The 10,163-nt window shown below is 61.9% G+C and overlaps 1 protein-coding gene and 1 long non-coding RNA gene across 3 annotated transcripts in view; one reads left to right on the top strand and one right to left on the bottom strand.

The window, feature by feature from the left end:
• Positions 1–929: 929 nt before the first annotated feature.
• Positions 930–10,163, bottom strand: part of NTN1 (netrin 1) — a 192,611-nt gene continuing 183,377 nt past the window's right edge. For both annotated transcript variants that reach the window (XM_068530344.1, XM_068530343.1), the window contains exon 7: positions 930–4,522. In XM_068530344.1, coding sequence (XP_068386445.1) covers positions 4,194–4,522 — 329 coding nt within the window. In that variant the 3' untranslated portion in view covers positions 930–4,193. The remainder of the gene's footprint in view (positions 4,523–10,163) is intronic.
• Positions 4,583–7,017, top strand: LOC137754582 (uncharacterized). The gene is made up of 2 exons (XR_011071892.1): positions 4,583–5,999; positions 6,179–7,017. It is a non-coding gene; the product is annotated as an uncharacterized lncRNA (long non-coding RNA).

The raw sequence follows: 10,163 nt of genomic DNA, 5'->3' as shown, positions 1-10,163 counted from the left end.
GTCCCTGCCCACCCAGTGTCTGGCGCTGCCGCCCCTGGGTCTACCCACCCGGGCTTTGACCCCTGGTTCCGAGAGCACACCTCCCATTCCTAGAGCCGGACCCCCTGAGGAGGCTGGGCGAGCCCTGTTCCTTCCTGCGCAGCAGCAAACAGCGTCTCAGCCGGCTCTCCACGCAGCGGGGACGGCTTTCTGTGCCTTCCGGGGGCGGGCTGAATCTGCGTGGCTGAGACTTGTCTTTGAAACAGCTGGGTGCAGAAATTATAGCTTCCTGGTGACGATCGGCTCCACTTTGCATGGTAACGCAACATGTTCCTAATGACTGAATTGTTTATTTAATAGGGAAATCACAACCATTTGGAAGTTTAAATATAGCCTCCAAAAAGCCAGTGAGCTCAGCTCCTGGTGGCTGCGTGGCCCCAGCCCCATCCCTGCACTGAACGAAGCCTCAGCGATGGCTTGAGGAAAGTCTTGAACATCACTAACCCTGTTGTCTTTGCTGGTGAGTCTCCCCTTAGTTACGTGCAAGGCAAAAACTCTACTTGCAGGTTCTGAGTCAGATGGGGAGGTTCAGAGGTGCACTCTGCCCCATCCCCTGCGTCCCCCTGACCCGGAGCCCCAGGGAGTGGCCAGGATGGATCCCAGGGATGGTTTCTTGGGGACTGAAATAGAGACTGTCCAAATCGCATTTGGAGCCAGCCCGCCCCTAGGACCTTCCAAGCAAAGCTGCCCTTTTCCTGTTTTTGTTTGTTTTTTAAAGTGGGTAGTTAGGGCACCGTCTCAGGCTTTGTGAAAAACCCAGGGCTCTGTCGTGCTGGGGAGTTTTTAGATCAGAAGCCATATTCCTTAAATGGCCTGAGGACTCACCATCCTCTCTCCCCACAGGTCAACCACCCGTAGCTCAGGCCACCAATAAAGACTGGGAGACGGAGAACAGTGTACAAGAGTTTATTTAATTGATATCTGAATTTAGTTCTATCATGTGGGGCCCATGTTACAAGTTCCATCTGGGTCCATTACAACTCTAACCAAAAAAAAAAAAAAAAGAAAAAAAAAAAAACTTAAAAAATCCACAACTTTTTCCATGTCATTAAATATATTCATATATAATAACCATAATATATTAGTATGCATTGGAGAGGAACACTGACCCAAACAATATGTCATGGTCACAACTAAACATTTACAATTCTGAGTGAACAGAACTCGGAATGCAGGAGGGAGTCGGGGGGAGGGCGGGAGGTGCCTTGGAGAGCGGGGAGCGGGGCTGGCTTGGATCTGGCGGGGGCAAGGCCCCACGAGCACACATTTCGATACCCCTAGGGTATGGCATGGCTGCGGCCCAGTAACCCCATCCATGGGTCTGGTCTGTCCACTCTGCAGTCTTCCTTTGAGCATTGAAACCCTAACATTTTTCAGTTTCTTAAAGGACCATCTCCCGATCCCTCAGGGTCTCCTTGATTTCAGTCTCATTCCAACCTGGGGCAACCCCAAGACAGTCTGTGCCCATTTCCTGCAGCTACTATGGAGGCAGAGTGCCAGGCGGGCGCGAGGGGCCACCTGGGGCAGCTCCCGGCCTCCCACTTACCAGGACCTGAGGATGCCGCCTCCTGCCCTGCTCGCTCGGGACAGAAGCCGGAGCCGGCAGGTGAGTCCAGGGGAGGCCCCCATCCGGCCCCCTTCCCTCTGCCCCAATCTTTAGCATTACCGTGTGTCAGAGACACAGGGACCCTGCTGGCAGGGGCTCCAGACCACCCAGCAGGTAAGAAAGTGGGCAACTTGGAATTTTTTTTTTTTTTTTTTTTTTCTTTTCCTAAAAAGACTATTCTGGTATGTTTTTTTCTTCAAACACCTACAATATCACAACTCTGGTTAATACACTCTTCAAAACCTAGTTCCATTTTATATCCTTTCCTAACTGTACAAGCTGGAGCACCTCAATTCCTGTTTCCATCTCCTCCCGGGGAGGGGGTGGTGAGGGGAGGAAGAGGGGTGCTTTCCCAAGGATGGGTCCTCAGCCCCAAATTGGTGGCTGGATTCAGAGGAGCGGTGGGCTGGGTCCGTGAAGCGGGGAAGGCGGCCTGCGAGGACTGATACCCCGCCAGCGTCCTCACCCCATGCTGGCTGATCTGGTCACCCTGGCATTCCCTAACATGCCCTAGAGGCCAGGCTACGTTGCTCTCAGGGTGCCGAGCAGGAGGGCGAGGCTGGAGGCTGGTTGAATTTAAAGCAAGATGCAGTGCTGCTTGGCAGGCCGCTGGCTCCAGAGCGGAGGGGCCTCGGAGACGACCAGGGCAGGCCCCTGGTGATGGGGGCTGAGACTCAGGCCCACTCGGGTGGGAGGTGGTGAGGCTGCCGTGGCCCTTCTGGGCAGAGAAGCCAGGCCGGTGTGCATAGACGCCGGACAACTGGGCAGGGCAGGGCCTCTCCAGGCCTGTGGGCCAACTACGTGCGCTCGGACCACACTGGGCAGTGCTAGAGGGCCAACTGTGTGGAGAGGTCCCTACGCCCCCCGCCTTGGGCTTGGATTCAGGCAAGGCAGCTACCCCTTCCCAGGGCAGTTCTGTCTTCCCCCTGCCCCTGGGGGCATCTCTGGAATCCCTCCAAACACCCCCAGGCAGCCTTTCTCCCTAGACCTTAGGATCAGCCACGGCCTGCCTGCCCGCCATCTGGGGCTTCCAGGGGCTGCCCTGGGGTCAGTTTACACCCGGCCTCACCCACGGCCCTGGCTGCCACCTCGGAAGATGTGACTGTGCCCATCCCTGCCCCCACTTCCTAATCTCTGTGCTCCAGGCCCGATGCCATCACCAGGGCCAGCATCTCAGGGGTGACTCACCCAGGAGCACCCCCTGCGGGAGAACCACGGAGGGTCAGACAGCCCAGCTCTGCCACTTATCTGCACGGGGACACTGGGGGTGAGAACCCATCCCTCAGGGCTGCCACGACGGTAACAGGAGATCACAGGGCTAAAGTGCCTGGCGCAGAGCGGGTGGGGGCGCGGTAAACGGCAGTGGCGATGGGGGCCGAAGCACGGAAGCCAGACCACGGGGCCCGAGCCTCATCCTTGGTGTGACCCTTCTGAGCGGCCAGACTCCAGCAGGGAAGATGAAACCCCTTTCCTGACAGCGAGGAGCCGGGCCTCGACCTCAGTGTGCGGGCAATGCAGCGGGCGCCCCCAGGCGCTGGCCCCGTGTGAGGCTATCTTCGGGGGCCGCCGGAAAGGAGTGGGCGAGGTGCTGCCAGGCGGTGCCAGGCCAGCCGGGTGGGTGGCCCCTGCTTAGCGGCCTCTGTCCCTGCTCTGGGGGAGCCAGGAGTGAGGGCCGCAGCAGGCACTGGCCACGGCTTCCTCGGGACCCAGCACCCTAGCGCTTCCTGCCCCTGCCAGCCCGCGGCTCGGGCACGCCGGCACCTCTCCTCCCCCGCCGGGCGCCGCGGCCGTACTCCAGGCCCTGCCCAGCTCTGGACACTGCGCGGGGCCTTGTGGGAGCTGAGGTCATCACACAAATAGCGTCACCGCCGTCAACCCCGCCCGTGCCCCTTCCCCGGAAAATGTCACGAAGGGGCCGCTTCCAGCCTGGCAGAAAGGAGACTCTCTGGGAGGTTTCGCGGTGCCGCCTCCGTCAGGCAGCTCCGCGGGCTTCTCGGGGGTGGCCCTGGGCCCACCCGTCAGCGGGGCGGGGGCTTCGCAGCCGAGGGACCGAGGCGGCGCGGTGGAGACCACGGGCCGCCCGGGGAAGGCCCCCCCCCCCCGCACGCCCCCAGGGTGCTGCACATGGGGCTCCTGTGGGAATTCCCGAAGAAGGGTGTGGGCACAGAGCGGGATTTTCCGTGTTAGGATGGGGGGCTGGGCGGGGGCCTGGGGGTTCACAGTTACTCGTGTGCCCCTCCCTACCCACCGCTGCGGCCCGCCTGCCCCGGCCCCGCTCCGGCCCCGGGGGGAGCGCCTCTCTGCTCTGGAGGCAGCCCGTGAGGTAGCTACATCTCGTCCTCAACCCGCCGGGGCCCGGCCGCGCGGGGTGGGGCGGGGCTGGGGGCAGGGCCGCCGAGGGCCCCGCGCCGGCCCCGCCCCCACCCTCCCCCCAGCTGGGAAAGCCCTCACGGGCCAAGTCCACGCCGCCGCGGTGGCGGGTCGCCCGCTCCCGCTCGCCGGCCCCGGCGCCCGACCCGCCCGGCGCGCCGCTGCCCCTCCCCCCGCGCTAGGCCTTCTTGCACTTGCCCTTCTTCTCGCGCTGCTGGAACTTGCGCAGCCGCCGCGCCCACGTGTCCCGCCACTGGATCACCAGGCTGCTCTTGTCCGCCACGATGCCGCTCTGGTCGGGCGAGTCCTCCGCGTTGCCCAGCAGTAGGTACTTCTTGAGGGGCTTGATTTTGGGGCACTTGCAGGCGATGTCCCGCGAGCGGATCCACAGGTTCTGGTCACCGCGGCGGATGCGGCTGGTGCCCTGCTTGTATACGGAGATGATGTTCACCGTAAACTTCCACCAGTCCCCCGCCTTGTCCGCCTTCAGGATGTGGATCTGGACGGCTGCAAGGAAGCACAGGCAGGAGGGTGGGCCACGGGTGCCGCCTGGACCCCGAGCTCCTGCGACCAGGAGGGCCAGGGATGGGGCGGCCTGGGTGATGGAGAAGCAAAAGGAGACCCAGAGCTGGGAAGTGACTGCACGGGGTACCCGACTGGGGAATGGGTGTGTGGTGGCAAAGCTGATACTGGGGCCAAGGCCGCTGTTCCCAGAAGCCTTATGTCCTGTGTTGAAGGTGCCACCCAGCACTGTCTTTGGGGACAACCCTCTTTCGGGTCCAGGAAGGTGCTGTAGGTACTGACCACATCCCCAGAACTTGGCAGAATCCAGCTGCCGGGGCAGGTGCCCTCCATGAGCATAGCACGGGCGCCTCGGCACAGGATGGGGGGAACCTCCTCAGATGGTACCCCCTGGGCATTTGCCAAAGGCCCCGTCACTTAACATCAAGCCTCGTGACAACCCTAGACATACAGCCTTGCCCTTGATCCAATCTCAGAAAACCAGAATGGGGTCTCAGTGCCCAGGTGCAGTGCACCCTGAACAGCCCTTCAGGGTGGCTGCAGCGTCTCTACCAGAGTCCAGGATCCTTGTACTGCCCCCCTCCCATCCCTGCCAGTCTGCCTTGTCTCCCTGTCCTCAGGCCATTCCCCTCCCTTTCAATTCTCTGCTACTCTTTCCCTGAGTAGAAGGGGTTCTCAAGCTGGAGCAGGCATCAGAATCCCCTGGAGGGCTTGTCAAACACATTGCTGGCCTCACCCCAATTTCCGATTCAATAGATGTGGACTGGGGCCCAGGACCGCACACCTCTCACACATTCCCAGATGGTGCTGACCCAGGGAACACACTTTGAGAATCGATGCTCTAGTAAATGTTAACAGATGTTCTTTCTGCAGGATATTAAGAGATACTTCATAAGAGGAGGACACACTTTTTTGTTTTAAGGGGGGGGGGATTTTGCTCAAATATGTGAAATACTGGCTCAAACAAAGGAAGTCGCCTTAGTGCAGGACTTTTCTGAGCCTTTAATCTACAAACTGTGTGCACACACGCATGTGTTGGCTTCCCAAACAACTCTGAGTGCAGGACCCTTTGGCTGGTGCATCTCAAGGCACCAGAGCCCCATGGAGCCTACCTGGGGAACTTCTTGGGGGGGACACAACCCTTCCAGGGGTAAGTGCAGAGGTCTCTGTTGTACTAACCCCCGTCCAAGGGAAACTTGGCATCCTTCCCCATCCCCGCGGTCAGAACATGGCGCCTTCCCCTTGCCACCACGTCCTATACCCCTGGACAGGCTGAAGATCATGGTCCTGAGCCCGCCTGAGAAAGGGGCTTGTTTCCCCAGGTTACAGGTGAAGAGACCGAGACAAGGTGCACTCCAGCCACAAGGACATGTCCCCAGGGAATGCCAAGAGGTCATCACCTGCCCACTTCGCTCTGGGCACTGGGCCCACCCACAGCTCGGCCTGGCCGGCCTCTCTCAAGGTCTCTGGGGGCCACTCTGCCACCTTCACTCCCCAGGCCCTCCCCGTTCCCCTCCTGTGCCCGCACTTAGCCCGGGGTGACGGGAAGGGGCAGGGATGGCTGGGCCCTCCATCGAACGCCACCCGACTCATCCTTCTGGGGCGAGGGAAGTGGCGGATTTTCCCATATTTTCATTTCAGCTGTTCCTGGGCATCCTCAACTTTGCACTCCAGTCTGAGGGCTCCAAAGAATGGCTGCCATGGCAACCGTTTCCATGTTTTTGTCACCAAGGGACTCAACACTCAGTGTGAACTCTGAGGTGGGGGTGGGGAGCCCTCGAGCCTGGAGAAGTGGCTGGGCTGTGTGTGTGTGACTGCGCAGAGAGAGGTCACCGTGGCAACTGCGTGCCCCTCAGCTAAGCAAGCGGGGAGCTGCCCCCAGCATCCCCGAGAGCCCCGGTTTCCTCTCCTTGGGACTGAGCTGAATACAGAATGAGCCTCCCCCAGGATGCAGCTGTTTGCCTGTGTGGGACCTCAGACCCCCGGCCCAGCCACAGTGTCCCCCCAACCAGGGTGGGCTGGGGTGGCCGACAAGGATGCTGCAGAAGGCACCTCTGGCTCAGGCCCCTGGAGAATGTGGTTTTGATCATCTGTTGGTGTTATGAGCTGAACCGTGTATCTCCCCCCACCAGCAAAATTAATACATTGAAGTCCTAGCCCCCAGTACCTCAGAAGGTGGCAGTATCTGGAGATAACTTAATTACCTCTTAACGACTTTATAACTTCCTCTTAAAGGGTGGGCCCTAATCCAATATGACTGGAGTCCTCATAAGAAGAGATTAGGACAGAGACACGCACGGAGGGACGACCACGTGAAGACACAGCAAAAAGACGGCCGCCTACAAGCCCAGGAGAGAGGCCTCAGAGGAAACCAACCCTGACGACGCCTTGATCCAGTACTTCCAAACTCCAAAACTGGGAGAAAATGAGTTTCTGTTGTTTGAGCCCCTCAGTCTATATAGTACTTTGTTCTGGCAGCATGAGCAAACTCATGTCACTGGAATCAGGGACTCGGCATCTTGGGCCTCAGCTCAGGGCCAGGTGGGAAGGCAGAGCTGGTGAGGCCAGAGAGCTCTCTGGACAAGCTCAGGCCCCGGGCTGGCCCCCAGGGGCCCTTCTCACTCCCCAGCCCTGTAGGAACGTGACCCTTCCCTGTAGGAGGCCTGGTAGACCCCTAACCCACCTTCCCTGGTCTGCCTTTCCCCCCTCTTCCCCCTGGCAGGGCATCCAGAGCAGCTGCCACCCTGCTTCCCCGGCCTGGAGGGGACCCACCTAACACTGAGGACGCAGCCCGGAGGGGGGGTCTGGCCCCGGACACCTTGCTGTCCTCACGCATCCAGGGGCCGAAGCAGTGGACACAGGCCGATGGAGACGAAGCACTGGTCCTTGTCCTCCTTCCGCCCTGGCAGCCGGTGGGGACGGCACGGGGCCGGGGGCAGGGCAGGGGCGGGTGGTGGTAGACTCATGTGATTATGCTGGAAAGAGTCCACATTTCCGCTGCCCTTGGCAACGCCTCTGCATATTACGCAGACCACCAAGTATGAGCTGCGCACACAGTGCGCAGGCCAAGTCCCCGCGGTGCACACACGGCTGAAAATACTCAGAACACACATTGAAACTGTGAGCTCAGGCAGACCCACTCGGCGAGCATGCAGGGCTCGGCCGCCACCTCTGATGCCCTGCTGCCTGGGAGCCAGGAATGACCGGGGTCTCCTGGGGGCCTGTGGCACCGCCCAACCAGGGCAGGGGTTGTGGGGGGAGCACTTGGTGCAGCGGCCGTGGGCGCACGGTTCCCAATGGTGGGCCCCTTACACCCACATGACGCTCACTCCAGGCCAACGACCCTCAGTCCTAAGCCCCACATCCCTGCACCGATGTCCTAAACTGGCCTCACAGGGAGGATCCCCCATCCCTCATTCAGAAACGAGGCAGATGAGACGACCCTCAGAAAGACAGGCGGTGAGATCAGACCATATCAGACCGGGCAATAAGAGGCGTGCCGAGATCCCCCCACCGCCCCCAGAAAGAGGGGGGGGGGTCCCAGCACAAAGCCACCGGGGCCAGACTCTGAAGCACAGACGAGGGAGTGGCTGAGGCCGACTGGCCAGGAGGGGAGGCTGTCCACACCTGCTGGGGCCCCGCACTCGGGATAAACATCCGTGTCTCAAGGTCCACACGGGACATGCCTGCCCGCCCTCCCTCTGAGCCCTGCTCACCCAAACAGTGAGGGCTCAGGATGGAGTGGGTGCCCACAGAAAAGCAAGGGGAGCGCGCAGCCTCCGGAGAGCAAGGAGTCAGCCCCTGGGTCCCAGGGGCCAGGCTGCACTTAGTCTCCTGGCCTCAGGGTCCCTGGGCTGCCAGTTTCTGCAGGAAAACGTTCCTGCACCGGGCCCCGGGGCTCTGGCGAGGCTGCAGACAGCCCTTAGCAGCTGCCCCCCTCAGCAATTCCGGGGGCTCACGGGAAGGCCTCCTGCGCCAGGAGCCCTCCTCGGCTACCAGGGCAGGGCCCTGAGGACTGATCTCCCCTGCTCGCCCTCCAGCCAGCCTCCTGGCTACTAGGGGCATGCGCCTCTCCGGCCCTCGGCAGAGGCCTGGCCCTCGAGGGCTAGCCGTGACTCCAAGCGGGAGAGGCGGGAACTGAGGGCCAGCCCCCGGAGGCCAGGGCCAGTGAGAACAGCCGGTGCCAGCACCGGGCTGGTTCTGGCCACTGGGCAGGGGGCAGGGAGGCAGGCCCGAGGCCTCAGCCAGCCCCGGGGGTCCTCTCAGCCACGTTCGTGGCTCAGCCCGAGGCCTCCGCGTGTCCTTCTGTAGGCGCAGACCTCTGCCCATCCTTCCCGGGGCGCCTCAACCTCCACCGCGTCCCAGCGCTGGGAAAGTACCAGGCCAGCAAAGGCAAGCTGAGAAGTGGGGAGCTCCAGGGCCCATCCAGGCTTGGATTCCTCCAAAGGGCGCCACGCGGCCCCAGGGCAGCCCCCTCCTCAGTCCAGAGCCCCTGTTCTTTCAAATCCTCCCTCCCCAGCTCCGGCCCTGGCCCAGGAGACCGAGAGTCTGTCAGCTCTGGGCCCTTCGAGGGCCTGGCGTTGCCACCACCTTGGACAGTCTGTGGCAGGCGGCAACACCAGGCCGACTGATGCCCATGCCCCGCTTGCAGGTCTCGGGGACGTCCCGCTGGGATCAGAGCTCCCGGCCAGCCAGGTTCTAGGACAGCTGCTAGGTCAGCGAGGAGTACACAGTTAGTGCCTATCCATCGGCCGGCCCAGCCCGAGACAGATGACCTGCTGGGCGGGGCCTGGGGCCGTGGCCATGGCTCAGACCCCGGGGGGATGGGGGGGGGACGGCGCAGGGGGGCCGCCCGTCTCCTCTCCCCTCAAGCTTGGGACGCCTCTGCACGGAGGCTTCCTGCCTCCTGGAGGTCTCCCGGATTTATGGGCTGCTCGGAGTGAGTCCCCGGGGGCTTCCCAGCAGCTGCCCCTCCCAAGGAGGCTTGGGTGGTCAGGCGTACCTTCCTGTTGGGCCTGTGCAGCCAGGGAAGGCTTATCGCCCATCTGCCTCTGAGACAGCAGCCAGGACGAAGCGGGGGAGGACACTAGCCCCACAGAAACCATTAAAACCACGCGGCCCCATAAATCTCCCGGCACGGAAAGCGTGTCATGAGTTGCAGCTGCTTTCATGAAGTGCAGCTCTGACCACATGTTTCCCAGCCCCCTGTGAAGGTCAGAAACGGCCGAGCAGGGCCAAGCCTTGTTCGCAGAGATGCGAACCTGTGGCGGGCTGGGGGGGGGGGGGGTCACAGCAGCCCCGCCCGGGCGGAGGGCTGGAGGCGCGCTGTGGTCAGACCCCTCGAGTCGGAGTCCTCGGGAGCCCCGGGGCTGCCCCGCCCACCAAGGCCCCACCTCAGACCTTGAGTGAAGTGCGGACACCCAGCTCGGGGCTGGTGAAGGCTCCCCCCTTTCCCTCCTCAGCCAAAGAAGCAATGGTACGCCCCTCTCTCTGAGACCGCCAGCAACACAGAGGCGGCCTCAGCTTCCCCTGCTGGTCCTGGTGCTTGGGCTCTGTTCTGGGGAGGGGAGGGGGGGGGTGAGGTGCCTGGGACTGTCTGATGCCGGGGGCTCCCTGGAGGAGGGGC

The sequence above is a fragment of the Eschrichtius robustus genome, chromosome 20 (assembly GCF_028021215.1).
Source record: "Eschrichtius robustus isolate mEscRob2 chromosome 20, mEscRob2.pri, whole genome shotgun sequence".
Classification (NCBI taxonomy): domain Eukaryota; kingdom Metazoa; phylum Chordata; class Mammalia; order Artiodactyla; family Eschrichtiidae; genus Eschrichtius; species Eschrichtius robustus.
The sequence above is the reverse complement of the archived record's forward strand: the minus strand, read 5'-3'. Positions and strand labels throughout refer to the sequence as shown.